The 22,803-nt window shown below is 43.4% G+C and overlaps 1 protein-coding gene across 1 annotated transcript; it reads right to left on the reverse strand.

The window, feature by feature from the left end:
* Nucleotides 1-6,077: 6,077 nt before the first annotated feature.
* LOC129824335 (cyclic AMP-responsive element-binding protein 3-like protein 3-A) lies at nt 6,078-21,651 on the reverse strand. Its single transcript, XM_055883911.1, has 10 exons — nt 21,404-21,651; nt 19,948-20,040; nt 18,696-18,972; nt 16,208-16,323; nt 13,839-13,931; nt 13,569-13,675; nt 7,537-7,605; nt 7,204-7,288; nt 6,904-7,000; nt 6,078-6,791 (listed from the first exon to the last, which is right to left on the reverse strand). Exons 1-10 carry the CDS (start codon nt 21,422-21,424, stop codon nt 6,607-6,609), a joined length of 1,143 nt encoding a protein of 380 aa, XP_055739886.1. The 5' UTR covers nt 21,425-21,651; the 3' UTR covers nt 6,078-6,606.
* Between the last annotated feature and the right edge of the window lie 1,152 nt (nt 21,652-22,803).

The raw sequence follows: 22,803 nt of genomic DNA on the forward strand, positions 1-22,803 counted from the left end.
CCCGGCAACAACGTCGCCTATGTGCACAAACCCACCGTCGCTGGACCAGACAGGACAGGCAAAAAGTGCTCTTCACTGACGAGTCACGGTTTTGTCTCACCAGGGGTGATGGTCGGATTCGTGTTTTTCGTCGAAGGAATGAGCGTTACATCGAGGCCTGTACTCTGGAGCGGGATCGATTTTGAGGTGGAGGGTCCATCATGGTCTGGGGCGGTGTGTCACAGCATCACCGGACTGAGCTTGTTGTCATTGCAGGCAATCTCAACGCTGTGCGTTACAGGGAAGACATCCTCCTCCCTCATGTGGTACCCTTCCTGCAGACTCATCCTGACATGACCCTTCAGCATGACAATGCCACCAACCGTACTTCTCATTCTGTGCGTGATTTCTTGCAAGACAGGAATGTCAGTGTTCTGCCATGGCCAGCAAACAGCCCGGATCTCAATCCCATTGAGCACGTCTGGGACCTGTTGGATCGGAGGGTGAGGGCTAGGGCCATTCCCCCTAGAAATGTCCAGGAACTTGCAGGTGCCTTGGGGGAAGAGTGGGGTAACATCTCACAGCAAGAAATGGCAAATCTGGTGCAGTCCATGAGGAGGAGATGCTCTGCAGTACTTAATGCAGCTGGTGGCCACACCAAATACAATTTTATTTGTCACATACACATGGTTAGCAGATGTTAATGCGAGTGTAGCGAAATGCACCAGATACTGACTGTTACTTTTGATTTTGACCCCTCCTTTGTTCAGGGACACATTATTCCATTTCTGTTAGTCACTTGTCTGTGGAACTTGTTCAGTTTATGTCTCAGTTGTTGAATCTTGTTATGTTCATACAAACATTTACACATGTTAAGTGTAACGTCTGGAGAGTGATGGGTGTGGAGTCAGACGCAGAGAGCAGAAGGTTGACGGGAAAAACGCTTTAATGTCCTTTAGCACAGTAACCAGTTACAAACACGGGTGAAGCCTAAAACACAGGCGCAACAAACCCAAAACCATAGTTACCAAAATACCGGACAGCGAAAACCCAAAAGAACACAAACACCACTAACGTAAATAACAACAAGCCCGCACAAACACCAGCGGGCTAAACGAACTTAAATAACACCCATCCCAAAACCCCAACAAGGAACAGGTGAAAACAATTAGACAAAAACAAACGAAAAGGAAAAAGTGATTGGTGGCAGCTAGTAGACCGGCGACGACGACCGCCGAGCGCCACCCGAACAGGAAGGGGAGCCACCTTCGGTGGTATTCATGACATTAAGTTTGCTGAAAATAAACGCAGTTGACAGTGAGAGGACGTTTCTTTTTTTGCTGAGTTTATGTGGACACCGCATGGCACCGCATGTCAAATTAATGGATTTGGCTATTTCAGCCACACCCGTTGCTGACAGGTGTATAAAATCAAGCACACAGCCATGCAATCTCCATAGACAAACATTGGCAGTAGAATGTCCTGTACTGAAGAGCTCAGTGACTTTCAACGTGGCACTGTCATAGGATGCCACCTTTCCAACAAGTCAGTTAATCAAATTTCTGCCCTGCTAGAGCTGTCCCGGTCAACTGTAAGTGCTATTATTGTGAAGTGGAAACATCTAGGAGCAACAACGGCTCAGCCGCAAAGTGGTAGGCCTCACAAGCTCACAAAACGGGACTGCCGAGTGCTGAAGCGTGCAAAAAAATCGCCTGTCCTCGGTTGCAACACTCACTACCGAGTTCCAAACTGCCTCTGGAAGCAACGTCAGCAACGGAACTGTTTGTCGGGAGCTTCATGAAATGGGTTTCCATGGACGAGCAGCCGCACTCAAGCCTAAGATAACCATGTGCAATGACAAGCGTCGGCTGCAGTGGTGTAAAGCTCGCCGCCATTGGACTGGAGCAGTGGAAACGCTTTCTTTAGAGTGATGAATCACACTTCACCATCTGGCAGTCCAATGGACGAATCTGGGTTTGGTGGATGCCAGGAGAAAGCTGCCTGGCCCAATACATAGTGCCAACTGTAAAGTTTGGCGGAGGAAGAATAATGCTCTGGGGCTGTTTTTCATGGTTCGGACTAGGCCCCTTAGTTCCAGTGAAGGGAAATCTTAATGCTACATTATACTATGACATTGTAGACAATTCTGTGCTTCCAACTTTGTGGCAACAGTTTGGGGAAGGCCCTTTCCTGTTAGTACAAGAACTTGACTGGCCTGCACAGAGCCCTGACCACAACCCCATCGAACACCGTTGGGATGAATTGGAACATCGACTGTGAGCCAGGCCTAATTGCCCAACATCAGTTCCTGACCTCAGGAAGTCCCAGCAGCAATTTTCCAACATCTAGTGGAAGCCTTCCCAGAGGAGTAGAGGTTGTTATCGCAGCAAAGGGGGACCAACTCCATATTAATGCCCATGATTTTGGAATGAGCTGTTCAACGAGCAGGTGTCCGCATACTTTTAGTCATGTAGTGCATATATTTTTGCGACTGTAGGTAGTGTTAGCTAGCGCTAGTTAGCTGGCTGTACCTGAGCCAAAAAAGCTAAGTGATTTTTCATCCTATAGCTTGTTCTCAATCTTCTTTTTAATTAATGCAAACACGTTTTCAAATAGTGAGCCTACAAATTTTCAGCACTTTTATTTCCCTGACTGGAACTAATTTTTTCATGCTCTTTTGTCTCTTTGCAGCAGACATATAGTGAGCAATTTGGAACATCAAATCGCAATAAAATCATAAAATCAAAATTTTTTCGAATTGCAGTACATATGCAGTACCAGTCAAAAGTTTGGACACACCTACTCATTCAAGGGTTTTTCTTTATTTTTACTATGTTCTACATTGTAAAATAATAGTAAAGACATCCAAACTATGAAATAGCACATATGGAATCATGTAGTAACCAAAAAAGTGTTAAACAAATCAAAATATACTTTATATTTGAGATTCTTCAAAGTAGCCACCCTTTGCCTTGATGACAGCTTTGCACACTCTTGACCTTCTCTCAACCAGCTTCATGAGGTAGTCACCTGGAATGCATTTCAATTAACAGGTGTGCCTTGTTAAAAGTTAATTTGTGGAATTTATTTCCTTCTTAATGCGTTTGAGCCGATCAGTTGTGTTGTATACAGAAGATAGCCCTATTTGGTAGTCCATAGTTCATATTATGGCAAGAACAGCTCAAATAAGCAAAGAGAAACGACGGTCCATCATTACTTTAAGACATGAAGGTCAGTCAATCTGAAAAAGTTCAAGAACTTTGAAAGTTTCTTCAAGTGCAGTCGCAAAAACCATCAAGCGCTATGATGAAACTGGCTCTCATGAGAAACGCCACTGGAAAGGAAGACCCAGAGTTACCTCTGATGCAGAGGATACGTTCATTAGAGTTACCAGCCTCAGGAATTGCAGCCCAAATAAATGCTTCACAGACTTCAAGTAACAGTCACATCTCAACGTCAACTGTTCAAAGGAGACTGTGTGAATCAGGCCTTCAGGGTTGAATTGCTGTAAAGAAACCACTACTATAAGACACCAATAAGAAGTAGAGACTTGCTTGGGCCAAGAAACACGAGCAATGGACATTAGACTGGTGGGAATCTTTCCTTTGTTCTGATGAGTCCCAATTTGTGATTTTTGGTTCCAACCGTTGTGTCTTTGTGAGATGCAGAGTAGGTGAACTGAGGATCTCTGCATGTGTGGTTTCCACCATGAAGAATGGAGGAGGAGGTGTGATGGTGTGGGGGTGCTTTGCTGGTAACACTGTCTGTGATTTATTTAGAATTCAATGCACACAATCAGCATAGCTACCACAGCATTCTGCAGCGATACGCCATCCCATCTGGTAAGGACTTAGTGGGATTTTCATTTGTTTTTCAACAGGATAATGACCCAACACACCTCCAGGCTGTGTAAGGGCTATTTGACCAAGAAGGAGAGTGATGGACTGCTGCATCAGATGACCTGGCCTCCACAATCACCCGACCTCAGTCCAATTGAGATGGTTTTGGATGAGTTGGACCATGAGTGAAGGAAAAGCAGCCAATAAGTGCTCAGCATATGTGGGAAGTTCTTCAAGACTGTTGGAAAAGCATTCCAGGTGAAGCTGGTTGAGAGAATGCCAAGAGTGTGCAAAGCTGTAATCGTGGCAAAGGGTGGCTACTTTGAAGAATCTTAAATATAAAATATATTGGGGATTTTTAACACTTTTTTGCTTACTACATGATTACATATTTGTTTTTTCATAGATTTGACGTCTTCACTATTATTCTACAATGTAGAAAATAGTACAAATAAAGAGAAACCCTTGAATCAGTAGGTGTGTCCAATCTTTTGACTGGTACTGTCTATATATAAGATCTGTACCTGACCTAAGGAAGGCTAGATATAGATAGATAAATAAATAAGTGAATAGCAGTGATGGTTGGCCTTCAATAATCATACTTTGACAAACCTGGCTGAGCTCTGAAATCCTTTCATCTCTATTCACGGTGCTCGAGTTGCAATATGTGCAGTACAGCAGGTTGATGAATTATTGCATTCTGAAATCAACTGTGGATGTAATTGTTTTTAGGCTATGGTATCATTGTGCGCTTTTGAAATCTTCTGCTTTTGATATTCTCTCGTTGTGTTCTTGTCACGCCCTGATCTGTTTCACCTGTCCTTGTGCTTGTCTCCACTCCCCTCCAGGTGTCGCCCATCTTCCCCATTATCCCCTGGGTATTTATACCTGTGTTCTCTATTTGTCTGTTGCCAGTTCGTCGTGTTTGTCAAGTCAACCAGCGTTTTGTCTCAGCTCCTGCTTTTCCCCAGTCTCTCTGTTTCTTGCCCTCCTGGTTTTGAACCTGGCCTGTTCTGACTCTGAGCCCACCTGCCTTACCTCTCTGCCTGACCCTGAGCCTGCCGTCCTGTACCGTTGCCCTCTACTCTGGATTATCAACCCCTGCCTGCCTTGACCTGTTGTTTGCCTGCCCCTGTTACTGTAATAAACTTTGTTACTTCAACAAAGTCTGCATTTGGGTCTTACCTGAAACCTGATAGTTCTCTTATCCCCCAGGCTCCCCTGTTCTTGCATATTCAGTAGTTTTGACTCTTGCTAGGGTTTGTTTAAAGATTTACATCATCCCGCCGTAGACCAATTTGCCGCTGGTGCTGTATTCTCATTGATTTAAGACTGTCAGCTAGACAGCTAGACTGTCAGCTATGACAGTCATACTCATATTCACTTTGAAAATGTAAAAATTATAACATAATTTCACGTACCTGCAACAAATGTTTATTTGGATTATGATAAGATAGGAAAGCTATACAAAGCCATTTAAGGTATTTTTAAACCATATTCTTTTAAAAAAAAGATGGAGACTCTTACCTCGCTCACTAGCTTTAAGCACCAGCTGTCAGAGCAGCTCACAGTTCACTGCACCTGTACATAGCTCATCTGTAAATAGCCCATTCAATCTACCTCATCCCCATACTGTATTTATTTATTTATCTTGCTCCTTTGCACTCCAGTATCTCTACTTGCACATTCATCTTCTGCACATTCTACCATTCCAGTGATTAATTGCTATATTGTAACTGCCTCGCCACCATGGCCTATTCATTGCCTTACCTCTCTTATCCTACCTCATTTGCACATGTGGTATATAGATTTTTCTACTGTATTATTGATTGTATGTTTGTTTATTCCATGTGTAACTCTGTGCTGTTGTATGTGTCAAACTGCTTTGCTTTACCTTGGCCAGGTCGCAGTTGCAAATGAGAACTTGTTCTCAAATAGCCTACCTGGTTAAATAAAGGTGGAATAAAACATAAAATAAAAAACACACTGAGAAGCACCCAATTTATCCCTGTCAACCACATTGTTTTTCTCTGCTTGTCTGTATTATAGGGACATCAGGCAAATCACAAATACATCAAATACAAATACAGGTCTTTATAAAATAACTACATTTACACCTTTCCCATGACTACATGGAAAACAAACATGTCCTACAGACTGATGCAGTGTAAGGGAAACCTTTTTAATAATACTGTTTTTTATTGAGTTTGTCAATGAAACTTAAATAAGAAATTCTATGAAAATACAGTAAGTCAAGTAAGTAAAAAAAACAACAACAAGTAGGTGAATATTGTTCAATAGCCACATTATTCAGTAAGGCAATATATTACATGATATCTATAATGCATTACCCCACCTATTAGGGTTCAGCAACCTAGCCTCAGGGCAATTCATATGATTTGGGATATTTCTTTGTGTCCCTCCATTTAGAATGATCTGTTATGTAACGTAACATTACATATCATACTAAATGGAGGTACACACATTTTTGTAAAATGTGCTACTTATGGCTCGGATTTCAGGTTGGGTACAGAGGCTCAGTTGATCCCATCAACTGTTTAATACATAGCAGTACGGTTCTCTAAGGCAGTGGCCACCAACCCTGGTCCTGGGGAGCTAACAATGTGTTTTAACTCATTAACCACTGATCAAGACCCTAATTAGCTGAATCAAGTGTGTTAGAGCTGGTGGTGCTACAGTAGCCTAGTGATTGAGTAGGAAGTCAGTGGTGTTGGTTAGGAAGGAGCTCCGTATCTGCGTGGTTGAGATTGCGTTTGCGATAGTGTGGTCAGAGGCTGTGGTTGTAGTCATAGTTGTTGTTGTGGTTGGTTTGGGGGTCTGAGTCGGCGTACTCTGGCCTGAGTCGGAGCTTCCCCACCAGGGTTGACAGGGCCTCCACCCACCCAGCCACTGAGAAGACAGGTGGGGGTGATATCTCTGTGTCCACCACCGCCAGCAGGGAACGAGATCTCTCTGAGAGAGCGAAAGAGAGAGGTGAGCCGTATAGTCAGATAGTAAGGTGTGTGTGTGCACGCATAGGTCTGTGTTTGTGTGTGTGTGTGTGTGTGTGTATTTTCACACTAACCCCTATCCTTGCTGAAGTCTCCGTCCTGGCTGACATGGCTGTGTGGGTCAGGCAGCAGACTGGGAGAGAGGAGGAGAGAGAAAGAGAGGAGCAGCACCTGGAGAGAAAAAGAGAGGGAGGGAGGGAGGGAGGGAGGGCATGAACTGCTGCTCGACCCATTCTATTTATATAGTGTTCAACTGTGGATCTAAGTATTCAATCACAAGGCCTGAGTATTCAATCACAGACATGGTAACAGCCCAGCAACCACCGCAGTGACCTATTTCTTATGTGATCCTGCTCTTTGTGTATATTCCATACCAGGATGCAGGTCGCTTTCTGGGCAGTCTTACTGGAGCCATTAGGTAGAAGAATTTGTAGCCTGGCCAGCTGCTCCAACAGAGAACTGCAGAACCACACACAGAGAGGATTCAGTACATGAAGAGACACGAGAGAGGATAATGAGCTGTAAAGTCAAATAGAGATGATTCAAAGTCTATTTCATTCAAGACAGGAAAGAAGGAAGGAGATTGTAAGGGAGGAAGGAACGAGGGAGAGAGTAGAGGAGAAGGGGAAGAAGAGAAGAGGAAGGAAGAGTTAAGGGGAGGAGCCTTAAACAGGTCTCCCTTGTAAACAAGATTTTTAATGCCTTACGTGTTGGTTTCCTCCAGTTGGTGGACTTTCCTCTGTAGCGCCAGGTTGTGTTTACTACAGGCATCCATCCTGCCAGGGCAGAGAGAGACACTCCATCAGTCTCTCTATTGGCTCACAAACTTTTTATACATTACAATACCGCAATCAACGAGCTGTATAAGGCCATAAGCAAACAAGAGAATGCTAACCCGGAAGCGACGCTCCTAGTGGCCGAGGACTTTATTGCAGGAAAACTTAAATCCGTTTTACCTAATTTCTACCAGCATGTCACATGTGAAACCAACGGGAAAAAAAACTTTAGACCAGCTTAACTCCATGAGCTCTCCCTTGCCCTCCATTTGGCAAATCCGACCATCATTTTATCCTCCTGATTCCTGCGTACAAGCAAAAATTCAAGCAGGAAGTACCAGTGACTCGCTCAATACGGAAGTGGTCAGATGACGCGAATGCTAAGCTACAGGTCTGTTTTGCTAGCACAGACTGAAATATGTTCCGGGATTCATCCGATGGCATTGAGGAGTATACCACATCAGTCACCAGCTTCATCAATAAGTGCATCGACGGCATCGTCCCCACAGTGACCGGACGTACATTGCCCAACCAGAAGCCATGGACTACAGGTAACATCCGCACTGAGCTAAAGGCTAGAGCTGCCGCTTTCAAGGAGCACGACACTAATCCAGACGCTTATAAGAAATCCCGCTATGCCCTCCGGCAAACCATCAAACAGGCAAAGCATCAATACAGGACTAAGATTGAATCTTACTACTGGCTCTGATGCTCCTCGGATGTGGCAGGGCTTGCAAACTATTACGGATTACAAAGGGAAACCCAGCCACGAGCTGCCCAGTGATGCAAGCCTACCAGACGAGCTAAATGCCTTCTATGCTCGCTTCAAGGCAAGCAAAACTGAACCATGAATGAGAGAGCCAGCTGTTCCCGGACAACTGTGTGATCACGCTCTCCATATTCGATGTGAGTAAGACCTTTAAAACCTTTTGTCAATAGGGGGTGCTATTTGCACTTTGTAATAATTTCGTTCCCAAATTAAACTGCCTCGTACTCAATTCTTGCTCGTACAATATGCATATTATTATTACTATTGGATAGAAAACACTCTCTAGTTTCTAAAACCGTTTGAATTTTTTCTCTGAGTGAAACAGAACTCATTCTGCAGCACATTTCCTGTCAGGAAGTGAGATTTCTGAAATCGAGGTCCCTGTTCTGAGGTCAGTTTATAAGTCCCCATGTAAGCTATGGGGCTACATGCACTGCATACGCCTTCCTCTAGATGTCAGTAAGCGGTGAGAATTTGAATGGAGTGGATTGCACCATCTGGGGGACTATAAAAGCTCATGGAACGGAAGTACCGTTCTTTTCAACGGGGCGCCTGGCGCAAGAGGGACATCACAATGGCGTCCTGCAAAAGCTTTCGTTTTAGCAGTTCTATATCTCCGGTCATGTTTTTATTCGTTATAGGTGTTAAAGACATCATAAGGTAGTTAATTTAAACCGACTTATAGCAGTTTATATCAGTTTATTGCGATTTTCTGGGATTTCTTTGTGACACGCTTTCACGAGTTGGACACCTCTCCAGCGGGTGGCTATCTTTAGCTGCTATTTCTACAGGAGAAGAGGACATCTTTCAACCAAAAGACGATTGTTCTGGAGAAAGGACACCTTGCCCAAGATTCTGATGGAAGCTCAGCAAATAGTAAGCAGTCTTTATGCTGTTAATTTGTATTTATGTTGACAAATGTCAAATAATAATTCCGCCATGAATTTCGGTGCGGTCTCGCTTTAGCGCACGCTGTATTGCGCAGTAACGTTAATTTTAAAAATCTAACACAGCGGTTGCATTAAGAACTAATGTATCTTTCATTTGCTGTCCAACCTGTATTTTTTTAGTCAAGTTTATGATTACTTATCGATTAGAATAGGTGCCTCTCCAAGATGGCGCCAGACAGATTGCTTGAAGTTTTGGCCACTAATCACATTGTATAACCACGATTTGTGCCGCTAAATATGCAAATTTTCAAACAAACCCTATATGCATTGTGTAATATGATGTTACAGGACTCTCATCTGATGAAGAATATCAAGGTTAGTCAAAAATTATATATCTTTTGCCTGTTTGTTACGATCGCTAACCTTTGCTGCTGGTAAATGGTGTTGTGTTTCTGGCTATTGTGGTAAGCTAATATAATGCTATATTGTGTTTTCGCTGTAAAACACTTAGAAAATCTGAAATATTGGCTGGATTCACAAGATCTGTGTCTTTCATTTGCTGTACGCTGTGTATTTTTAAGAAATGTTTTATGATGAGTAATTAGGTAATACACGATGGTCTCTGTAGTTATTCTAGTTGCTTTGGTGAGAGTTGTGATGGTGGCTGCAATGGTAAACTATGATTTATACCTGAAATATGCACATTTTTCTCTCAAAACATATGCTATACAATAAATATGTTATCAGACTGTCATCTGATGAAGTTGTTTCTTGGTTAGTGGCTATTTATATCTTTATTTGGTCGAATTTGTGATAGCTACTGATGCAGTAAAAAAATGGTGGAGTAAAAAAAAGTGGTGTCTTTTGCTAACGTGGTTAGCTAATAGATTTACATATTGTGTCTTCCCTGTAAAACATTTAAAAAATCTGAAATGATGGCTGGATTCACAAGATGTGTATCTTTCATCTGGTGTCTTGGACTTGTGATTTAATGATATTTAGATGCTAGTATTTACTTGTGACGCTATGCTAGGCTATGCTAGTCAGCTTTTCTACTGACGGGGGTGCTCCCGGATCCGGGTTTGAGAGGAACTAGAAGTTAAACAGGTCAACATTCACAAGGCCTCAGGGCCAGACGGATTACCAGGACGCGCACTCAGAGCATGCGCTGACTAACTGACAAGTGTTTTCACTGACATTTTCAACCTCTCCCTGACCGAGTCTGTAATACCTACATGTTTCAAGCAGACCGCCATAGTCCCTGTGCCAAAGAATGCCAAGGTAACCTGCCTAAATGACTACCCGCCCTGTAGCAGTCACGTCTGTAGCCATGAAGTGCTTTTAAAGGCTGGTCATGGCTCACATCAACACAATCATCCCAGAAACCCTAGACCCACTACAATTTGGATACCCCAACAGATCCACAGATGAACCAATCTCTATTGCACTCCACACTGCCCTTTCCCACCTGGACAAAAGTGACACCTACGTAAGATTGCTGTTTGTTGACTACAGATCAGCGTTCAACACCATAGTGCCCTCAAAGCACATCACTAAGCTAAGGACCTTTGTACTAAACACCTCCCTCTGCAACTGGAACCTGGACTTCCTGATGGGCCGACCCCAGGTGATAAGGGTAGGCAACAGCACATCTGCCATGCTGATAAAAAACACGGGGGCCCATCAAGAGTGTGTGCTTAGTCCCCTCCTGTACTCGCTGTTCACCCATGACTACGTGGCCTCACACGACTCCAACACCATCATTAAGTTTGCCAACAACACAATGGTGGTAGGCCTGATCACCGACATCGATGAGACAGCCTATAGGGAGGAGGTAGGAGGAGGAGACCTGGCAGTGTGGTGCCAGGACAACAACCTCTCCCTCAACGTGAGCAAGACAAAGGAGCTGATCGTGGACTACAAGAAAAGGAGGGCCGAGCATGCCCCCATTCACATCAAGGTGGCTGTAGTGGAGCAGGTCGAGAGCTTCAAGTTCCTTGGTGTCCACATCACCAAAAAACTATCATGGTCCATCACACCAAGACAGTCGTGAAGATGGCGCAACAACTCCTATTCCCCCTCTGGAGACTGAAAAGATCTGGTATGGGTCCTCAGATCCCCAAAAAGTTCTACAACTGCACCTTTGAGAGCATCCTGACTGGTTGCATCACCGCTTGGTCTGGCAACTGCTCGTCACCTGACTGCAAGGCGCTACAGAGGGTAGTGTGTACGGCCTTGTCCCCATCACTGGGGACAAGCTTTCTGCCATCCAGGACCTCTACACCAGGCAGTGTCAGAGGAAGGCCCTACAAATGGTCAAAGACTCCAGCCACCCAAGTCATAGACTGTTCTCTGCTACCTCACGGCAAGCGGTACCGGAGCGTCAAGTCTAGGTCCAAAAGGCTCCTTAACAGGTTCTACCCCAAAGCCATAAGACTGCTAAACATTGACCCCTTTTTTACGGTGCTGCTACTCGCTGTTTATTATCTATGCTAGTCATTTTACCCCTACTTACTCTATGCTAGTCATTTTACCCCTACCTACATGTACATATTCACCTCAATTACCTCGACTAACCTGTACCCCCTCACATTGACTCAGTACCGGTACGCCCTGTATATAGCCTCGTTTTTATGGAACAGTCTGCCTACCCATGTGAGAGACGCAGACTCGGTCTCAACCTTTAAGTCTTTACTGAAGACTTATCTCTTCAGTAGGTCATATGATTGAGTGTAGTCTGGCCCAGGAGTGTGAAGGTGAACGGAAAGGCTCTGGAGCAACGAACCGCCCTTGCTGTCTCTGCCTGGCCGGTTCCCCTCTCTCCACTGGGATTCTCTGCCTCTAACCCTATTACAGGGGCTGAGTCACTGGCTTCCCTAGGAGGGGTGCGTCACTTGAGTGGGTTGAGTTACTGACGTGATCTTCCTGTCTGGGTTGGCGCCCCCCCTTGGTTTGTGCTGTGGTGGAGATCTTTGTTGGCTATACTCGGCCTTGTCTCAGGATTGTAAGTTGGTGGTTGAAGATATCCCTCTAGTGGTGCAGGGGCTGTGCTTTGGCAAAGTGGGTGGGGTTATATCCTTCCTGTTTGGCCCTGTCCGGGGGTATCTTCGGATGGAGCCACAGTGTCTCCTGACCGCTCCTGTCTCAGCCTCCAGTATTTATGCTGCAGTAGTTTGTGTCGGGGGGCTAGGGTCAGTTGGTTATACCTGGAGTACTTCTCCTGTCTTATCCAGTGTCCTGTGTGAATTTAAGTATGCTCTCTCTAATTCTCTCGTTCTCTCTTTCTTTCTCTCTCTCTGAGAACCTGAGCCCTAGGACCATACGTCAGGACTACCGGGCATGATGACTCCTTGCTGTCCCCAGTCCGCCTGGCCTTGCTGCTATTCCAGTTTCAACTGTTCTGCCTGCGGTTACGGAACTCCTACCTGTCCCAGACCTGCTGTTTTCAACTCTTAATGATCGGCTATGAAAAGCCAACTGAGATTTATTCCTGATTATTATTTGACCATGCTTGTCATTTATGATCATTTTGAAAATCTTGGCTCTCTCTAATTTTCTCCTTCTCTCTTTCTTTCTCTCGGAGGACCTGAGCCCTAGGACCATACGTCGGGACTACCGGGCGTGGTGACTCCTTGCTGTCCCCAGTCCGCCTGGCCTTGCTGCTATTCCAGTTTCAACTGTTCTGCCTGTGGTTATGGAACCGCCACCTGTCCCAGACCTGTTGTTTTTCAACTCTTAATGATCGGCTATGAAAAGCCAACTGAAAATTATTCATGATTATTATTTGACCATGCTTGTCACTTATGAACATTTTTGAGCATCTTGGCATAGTTCTGTTATAATGTCCACCCGGCACAGCCAGAAGAGGACTGGCCACCCCTCATAGCCTGGTTCCTCTCTAGGTTTCTTCCTAGGTTTTGGCCTTTCTAGGGAGTTTTTCCTAGCCACCGTGCTTCTACACCTGCATTACTAGCTGTTTGGGGTTTTAGGCTGGGTTTCTGTACAGCACTTTGAGATATTAGCTGATGTACGAAGGGCTATATAAAATAAACTTGATTGATTGATTGATGGTTATTGTTATTTTTTTGTGTTACTTTTATTTCTTTTTTTTACATTTTTCTTTATTTTATTAGCAAGTATTTTCTTACTTACTTAAAAAAATCTGCATTGTTGATTAAGTGCTTGTAAGTAAGCATTTCACGGTAAGGTCTACACCTGGTGTATTTGGCACATGTGATAAATAACATTTGATTGGATAATTACTGGTGCATCACCAACTGGGCTACATTGCTGTTGGTCCATACCTGCCCTCCAGACCATCTACGTACTCCCTCTTCTTCTTCCTGCTCTCCTGGGCCGACTGCTTGTTGCGGATCTTCCTGCGGATCTTCTTCAGGACCCTCTCCTCGTACTGCTCCAGGAGAACACCGTCAGACAGCAGAGAGAGTGAGCGAATGAAGACAGAGATGATTAGAGTTGGTTAAAGTGAAAGAGTACAAAAAAGTGAAAGTTAAATTGTAACAAACAGGGATGGTTGGCTGGCCAGGTGGACATTAGGGACAGTGGTAGCCTACCTTAGTAAAGGGCAGTTGGCTGGGCAGGTGGACACCCTCTTTAGCCAGCAGCTTCTTCTCGTCCTCGTTAAGGACCACCTCCTGCAGGGAATTCTGGGAGTCACAGTAGAATGGGAAGACACAGCGATTACTGCAAGGCTTCAGACAGTCACATAAACGGGATGGCTGACAACGTCCCGAAAATGATGTGCACGCATTGCAGGGGTAGAAGGCCCTGTGTTGTTATGATTTTGAACGGTCAGATAGCTAGCAACAGTGAGAAGCTGCCATGTGGAGAGTGGCTTGTTTCAGCTTGTTGAATCTTGTTCTTGATACCATGTCTTGTTTTGAGGTGTTTTGACCATGTCTATGATAATATGGCTCATAATTGATACATACAGTTGAATTCGGAAGTTTACGTACACTTAGGTTGGATTCATTAAAACTCATTTTCAACCACTCCACACATTTCTTGTTAACAATCTATAGTTTTGGCAAGTCGGTTAGGACATCTACTTTGTGCATGACACAGATAATTTTTCCAACAATTGTTTACAGACAGATTATTTCACTTATAATTCAATGTATCACAATTCCAGTGGGTCCGAAGTTTGCATACACTAAGTTGACTGTGCCTTTAAACAGCTTGGAAATTTTCAGAAATGGCTTGATAAGCTTCTGATAGGCTAATTGGCATCATTTGAGTCAATTGGAGATGTACCTATGGATGTATTTCAAGGCCTACCTTCAGACTCTGCCTCTTTGCTTGACATCATGGTAAAATCAAAAGAAATCAGCCAAGACCTCAGAAAAATAAATTGTAGACCTGCACAAGTCTGGTTCATCCTTGGGAGTCATTTCCAAACGCCTGAAGATACCACGTTCATCTGTACAAACAATAGTACGCAAGTATAAACACCATGGGACCACACAGCCATCATAACGCTCAGGAAGGAGACGCGTTTTGTCTCCTAGAGAGGAACGTACTTTGGTGCAAAAAGTGAAAATCAATCCCAGAACAACAGCAAAGGAACTTGTGAGGATGCTGGAGGAAACAGTTACAAAGGTATCTATATCCACAGTAAAACGAGTCCTATATCGACATAACCTGAGTCGCTTAGCAAGGAAGAAGCCACTGCTCCAAAACCGCCATAAAAAAGCCAGACTACGGTTTGCAACTGCACATGGGGACAAAGATCGTACTTTTTGGAGAAATGTCCTCTGGTCTGATGAAACAAAAATAGAACTCTTTGGCCATAATGACCATCGTTATGTTTGGAGGGAAAAGGGGGATGCTTGCAAGCCGAAGAACACCATCCCAACCGTGAAGCACGGGGTGGCAGCATCATGTTGAGGGACTGGTGCACTTCACAAAATAGATGGCATCATGAGGGAGGAAAATTATGTGGATATATTGAAGCAACATCTCAAGACATCAGTCAGGAAGTTAAAGCTTGGTCGCAAATGGGTCTTCCAAATGGACAATGACCCCAAGCATACTTCCAAAGTTGTGGCAACATGGCTTAAGGACAACAAAGTCAAGGTATTGGAATGGCCATCACAAAACCCTGACCTCAATCCTATAGAAAATGTGTGGGCAGAACTGAAAAAGCGTGTGCGAGCAAGGAGGCCTACAAACCTGACTCAGTTACATCAGCTCTGTCAGGAGAATGGGCCAAAATTCACCCAACTTATTGTGGGAAGCCTGTGAAAGGCTACCCGAAACGTTTGACCAAAGTTAAACAATTTAAAGGCAATGTTACCAAATACTAATTGAGTGTATGTAAACTTCTGACCCACTGGGAATGTGATGAAAGAAATAAAAGCTGAAAGAAATAATTCTCTCTACTATTATTCTGACATTTTACATTCTTAAAATAAAGTGGTGATCTTAACTGACCTAAGACAGGGAATTTTTACTAGGATTTAATGTCAGGAATTGTGAAAAACGGAGTTTAAATGTATTTGGCTAAGGTGTATGTAAACTTCCGACTTCAACTGTAGCTAACTACCAACTGTAACGACGTATTAGAGACAATAAGTGATTCTTGTCCAAATGTATTTATGTTTTTAATAAACATTTGAAGACGAAATATAGTTTACATGTTATCAATAATCCTATGATTCTAAACAAACCCTGTCTGTTTTGCCCCCGAAGATGAGCACACTCAAAACCTATACTGTGTCGCTCAAAACCTATACTGTGTTTATGTCCTATTTTCTGCCCATCTCTGTCTGCGTGTCTGTTTGTCTGTGTCAATCTGGGTCTCTCGCTTCCTCCCCTAGAACCCTAGACCTACAGCTCCAGTTTTTAACAGTTCTGAATGGATTTCGTACCGTAGATGAAATCAATATGGCGTAGCCTCCACTCCCCTGTCCCTCTGACTCACCGTCTCTCTTATTCCAGACAGCAGCAGGTCCTTGACAGTGAGATGGTAACCAGAGGGCAGCTGGGGGTTGTGGGTATCCTCATTGCTCTCTTGGAAGAGGCCAGACTCCCATCCATCTGAGAAGACAGAGAGACATAGGACCAGATTTACTGAGGGCTCAAAACAGTTACAAGATTGTATTCTATTTTATTCTATTCCATTCCATTATTCTATTTACTGACGTTACTGTGTGTCGGGGAAATCTGTCATATTTGGTCAAATCCAATGGCTCTCCCACAGGCACCAATGCAATAACAGCTGGCTCTGATCTATTTAACACCCACCTTGTTAAGACGGCCTGAGCGGTGGGAGACATTATCACGGGGATGCAGTATGACTGTCACAAGATGGTCATGAGACGGTCACATTGACCAATGAGAATGTATAGATAGTTCTGTACGACCAATGAGATGTTGTGTGTGTTGACAGTTAAAATGAGATGTAATTTTAGATCTGATAGCTGACCGTTGAAGCACCCCCACCCTAATACATCGGCCGGGGTATTATTAAACAAGTTGAGTTTTGAGAACTGTCTAAGATTCCTTGATTTGTTTTCACTCCTCTGCAAGTCTGAACTTATTGTTTGGCCATTTTGTAATTTGGGTGAACTATCCATTTAAGGTTAGGGATAGGGTTAAACTTAATTTCATTCATTAATTCCGAGTGGTTGAGGTTAGGTTTAAGAGAGGGGTTCCAAAACTTTTATGCCCACGACCCCATTTTGATTTCAACAATTTCTCGCCACCCCACCATGTAAACAAAGTGATGGAATCAAAGGACAATGTTCACTTTTTTTATTGGTGCTATAGCAGTCTATTACAAATCAGTTTGACAGTACTTTTGACAGTATTTCAATCTAAAATAAGTATGGTTTGATGTGACTGAAATGCATCAGAAAAGAAATTCAGAAGATCATCAGGCAATCATTTTGTATGATATTCTGTGTGGAAAAGAATGTTATCATTGTTTTCCCCCAGTCTGATTTAGTGCCTGGTCTTGTCCGCTCTGTTCTAATGAGTCCAGCTTGAGGGAAACAGAAGACACTGAGTATACCAAACATTAGGAACACCTTCCTAGTATTGAGTTGCACCCCCACCCTTTTGCCCTCAGAACAGCCTGAATTCGTTGGGACATGGACTCTACAAGGTGTCGAAAGCGTTCCACAGGGATGCTGGCCCATGTTGACTCCAATGCTTCCCACAGTTGTGTCAATTTGGCTGGATGTCCTTTGGGTGATGGACCATTCTTGATACACACGGGAAACTGTTGAACGTGAAAAACGCAGTAGCGTTTCAAAGGTACTTAAATCTTTTGTCTTTCCCATTCACCCTCTGAATGGCACATATACACAATCCATGTCTCAAGGCTGGGGTCATATTTTGTAGCTTCAACTGTTCAAAATATAGAGCCACATTAGTTGAAAGAAAACAGAATCGGCTTTGTTTATTACAACCACATCTAGTGGCTGACAGAGGCTACTGTCAGCCACTAGATGTGGCTGACAGTAGCTGACAACCCCCTAACTCCCCCCTTTTTCCTGGCCAAACAGTTCTATTTTTGTTTCATCAGACCAGAGGACATTTCTCCAAAAAGTATGATCTTTGTCCCCATGTGCAGTTGCAAACCGTAGTCTGGCTTTTTTACGGTAGTTTTGGAGCAGTGGCTTCTTCCTTGCTGAGCGGCCTTTCAGGTTATGTCGATATAGGACTCGTTCTACTGTGGATATAGATACTTTTGTACCTGTTTCCTCCAGCATCTTCACAAGGTCCTTTGCTGTTGTTCTGGGATTGATTTTCACTTTTCGCACCAAAGTACGTTCATCTCTAGGAGACAGAACGCGTCTCCTTCCTGAGCGGTATGACGGCTGCGTGGTTCCATGGTGTTTATACTTGCGTACTATTGTTTGTATAGATTAACGTGGTACCTTCAGGCGTTTGGAAATTGCTCCCAAGGATGAACCAGACTTGTGGAGGTCTGCAATTTATTTTCTGAGGTCATGGCTGATTTCTTTTGATTTTCCTGTGATGTCAAGCAAAGAGGCACGGAGTTTGAAGGTAGGCCTTGAAATACATCCACAGGTACACCTCCAATTGACTCAAATGATGTCAATTAGCCTATCAGAAGCTTCTAAAGCAATGACATAATTTTCTGGAATTTTCCAAGCTGTTTAAAGGCACAGTCAACTTAGTGTATGTAAACTTCTGACCCAGTGATACAGTGATATAGTGATACAGTGAATTACAAGTGAAATAATCTGTCTGTTAACAATTGTTGGAAAAATACTGATGTTACGCACGCAGTAGATGTCCTAACCGACTTGCCAAAACTATAGTTTGTTAACAAGAAATTTGTGGAGGGGTAAAAAAAATTGTTTTAATGACTCCAACCTGAGTGTATGTAAACTTCCGACTTCAACTGTATGTTCATCTGTTCCTGAGGTGTGTATTACCTAAGTCGATGGAGACATCAGGTGCCAGCCAGTGCAGTGCAGACCTGGTGAGGTTAGAGTGGAGGTTAGGGAGATGGGCTTGGTCGAAGGCATGGAAGGGGGGGCTGGAGGGCGGGTTACGGCTGTCCAGGTGATCGGAGCCTGAGTTGGGATCCTCACTGATGCCACTGTCGCTGGGCGAGTAGGGCCACATGGGGGAGGTGGGGGCAGACGATGAGTCAGTGCCACCTAACAGAGTATCCAGGAAGTCATCACCGCCACCTTCTTGGCTCAGAGACTGCAGGGGGTTGTGTGTGTGTGTGTGTGTGTGTGTGTGTGTGTGTGTGTGTGTGTGTGTGTGTGTGTGTGTGTGTGCGTGTGCGTGTGCGTGTGCGTGTGCGTGTGCGTGTGCGTGTGTGTGCGTGGGGAGGGTGAGATACATGCAGAGAGGGAAATAAAACCAAAGGCACGTCATCAGACATACAGTACACAAACAGATTACAGGTTATCTTACTGTACAGAAACCTACTAAACACTCAGGAATAATGCAATCACTCACACACAAACATGCACGCACACGCACGCAAACACATACACACCCATACATCAGCCAGAGATAATACCCCTGTCTAGGGCCATTAAAGATAAAGAACTGCTATGCTTGAGGTCTGCCAGTTCTGGTGAAGGGAACAAGAAGCCCCTCCCCACAAGCGTTCAATGAGAGTCATATATTTAGAAATATAAATATATGGCTCTGCTGTCAATAAATAACTGTCATTGGGCAATGGGAAAGATGATTGGCAGATGGACGAGGTCAACATGGACCACGCAAGACCAAAAAAAGACATGGGATTGAGCATATTATCCTATTCAGATTGGTTACATTTGTGGCTGACTTTCCATAAGTATGAATGTAAAATCTCTTTTTCTCGTCCTCCAGGTTTTTGACCCTTGCCTGTCCTGTTACTGTACCCGCCCGCCTGACCACTCTGCCTCTCCCCGACCCTGAGCCTGCCCGCCGTCCTGTATTTTTGCTCCTACTCTGGATTATGGACCCCTGCCTGCCTTGACCTGCCGTTTGCCTGCCCCTGTTACAATAGACATTGTTACTTCACACAGTCTGTACTTGAGTCTTACCTTGATACCTGATACCAGGAAAAACTATGGGTCCTAGTTACTGACAAGGAAAAACTCAGATATGTCACCAAATCTCTAGGGTGCTTTTATTGATGGAAAGGGCTGGAGGAGAAAGTGGAATGGTTTTGTCACTCACCTCGGGTGACGTGATTTGCCAGGGCTGGTTACCATGGCAGCTGAGGGTTCCGTCTGACTGGTTGAGCAGGAGATCTATAAATTCAATTCCTCTCTATAGAGGAGAAACATACTGATTGGTTACAACTCGGGACAGGAGTATTTTCTGACTATATGAACTGACCAGGTGTCACGCCCTGATCTGTTTCACCTGGCCTTGTGCTTGTCTCCACCCCCCTCCAAGTGTCGCCCATCTTCCCCACTTATCCTCTAGGTATTTATACCTGTGTTTTCTGTCTGTGCCACTTCGTCTTGTTTGTCAAGCTTACCAGCGTTTGTCCTTTCAGCTCCTGTCTTTTCCCAGCCTCTCTTTTTCTTGTCTTCCTGGTTTTTGACCCTTGCCTGTCCTGACCCTGTTTCCGCCCACCTGACCACTCTGCCTGTCCCTGACCCTGAGCCTGCCTGCTGACTATAAGTGGGTCACATCGCAAAAATTACACGAGGAATCTCTTTACAGGAGCTATAGACACAGAGGAATGTGCGTGTTTTCTATAGTTGTATTTTTTGTGTTTCCTGTGCTTCCTTCTTTGATTGATGTAATTGTGTCACTAGCTCCTTATTGTGTACTTTCTGTTTGTTGCTTTTGTAATGCAGTGCTCCCTTGCAAAATAGACTTTGATCTCAATGGGACATTAAAGAAATAGACAGGTGGACACAAACATAACAGATCAGGGCACCTCTATAGAAGTATAAACTTGTTAACATGGATCCTGAGACCATTCAGAGTCGATGAATAATCCTGACTCTTCCTGTAGATAAACATAAACAGTAGACTACATGACTCCATAACACCAATACATATACGCAACTTTGGTTTTAGAAGTGGGGGGGACATAATCATAATTGTTTTATTATTTTATTATTTTCCAGTCGGATAAACACTCCAAGCAGCCTACCCGACCGCTCGGTGGCGTCCGCATGGTCCTAAAGCACACCGTTGCCTGTTTTTGGATCACATTCCAATGATAAAGGCCGTCATTGTAAATAAGAATTTGTTCTTAACTGACTTGCCTAGTTAAATAAAGGTTACATTTTTTTAAACTGGGGGGGACAAAAATGCTATTTCAGAATGTGGGGCATGTCCCCCCCACCCGTCGCCAGTGAAAGTTGCTCACCCTGCATATAGAGCATATGGTTCCTGGGTTGAGAAGACTAAAATAAGTCACAAAAATATACTTTCAAAGAGAAAACGTTGATATAATACAGGTCAATATCTATGTCTGTATGTCATTATAGAACCCACAAATGAGTATGTTTTTTAAATTGAAGTCTTAATATGATCACAATGCTCTATGGTGAAATAAGCTGACATTAAAAGCCACTTCAAACTATGAATGACAAAGCACACATCTAATTCAGTCACCTGTCTAAGTAACACAACAAAAAAAATGACATCCACACAAGTTAGTTTTCTTTACCTTGTTTGAGATGTGGGTCATTATTCCAACTTTCCAATTAGATTGGTGCAAGAAGTTGTAAATATCCAACAGGAATGGTCAAAAGTTGTCAATAGCTACCTTGATAAATATTTCAAGCTGGGATTGCAGTGAGTGTTTCCTGTAGCTAAGTATGTGCGTTTTTGTATGCGCATATGAGCCTGTTCCACGGGACAAAGTTGAAATTCCAATCATATTGAAATCTCAGCAGAATTGAGATTGTGTGTGTGTTTGTGTGTGTGTCTGTGTGTCTGTGTGTGTGTGTGTGTGTGTGTGTGTGTGTGTGTGTGTGTGTGTGTGTGTGTGTGTGTGTGTGTGTGTGTGTGTGTGTGTGTGTGTGTGTGTGTGTGTGTGTGTGTGTGTGTGTGTGTGTGTGATCCCCCCACCGAACACACACACACATTTTAATTTAAATGATCAAATTTTGTTTAATCTGAATAGTTATCTCCTAAATTCCTTTCCATGTTTCATCTTTTAGATATTTTATTAAATTAATGTAATTGACACAGGGGTACCTGTATCCATCATGGAGTACCATGTAGAATGTAATTAAACTGAGGTGACCAATTGGGGTTTTTGTTCCATTATTTACACATATTACATCACTTTTTTTCTGGTATAATATATGATTCATAAATAAGCTATGCATATAAATCAACACATTGTTGTGTTTAGTTAATAACAGCTATTTCTCAATTCAACAATAACCTGAGGCCTTATCAGCGTGCCTTGCTCTTATCTCTATATATGAGGGCGTATGCCTGCCAATGTGCTTGTGTCTAAGAATTACACCTACCATAAAGAACATTATGTCATGTCCTCTAATAATGTTTTATCATTGCAGTGTTATAAATCATAACAATGTCAACGACAAAAGAGGTGTACCTTACAGAACATGGTTTCCAAATGACGGTAGCTGGACGTTTCCATGCGATTGTTTTACACAAATTCACACGGATATGAAAATTGTGGGGGAGTGTATCAGAGATATCTGACCACAACATAACATCAGAATTAACGACCAAGAGAGTAGTTTATATTGTTATGTTTGCCTGTAATATGACTTTTGCAGGTGGGTGTTGTCCAGAGGCAATATTCAACAGTACCATGATGAAGATATTAATGCCAGGAGTCAGGACACTTTGTTTTTTTTATGATATACAGTGCATTCAGAAAGTACTCGGACCTCTTGACTTTTTCCACATTTTGTTACATTTCAGCCTTTTTCGAAAATGGATTTAATACACGTTGCCTCATCAATCTACACACAATACCCCATATTGACGAAGTGAAAACAGTTTTTTTGACATTTTTACACATTTATTACAAATAAAATACAGAAATACCTTATTTACATAAGTATTCAGACCCTTTGCTATGAG

The sequence above is a fragment of the Salvelinus fontinalis genome, chromosome 26, assembly GCF_029448725.1.
Source record: "Salvelinus fontinalis isolate EN_2023a chromosome 26, ASM2944872v1, whole genome shotgun sequence".
NCBI classification, from domain to species: domain Eukaryota; kingdom Metazoa; phylum Chordata; class Actinopteri; order Salmoniformes; family Salmonidae; genus Salvelinus; species Salvelinus fontinalis.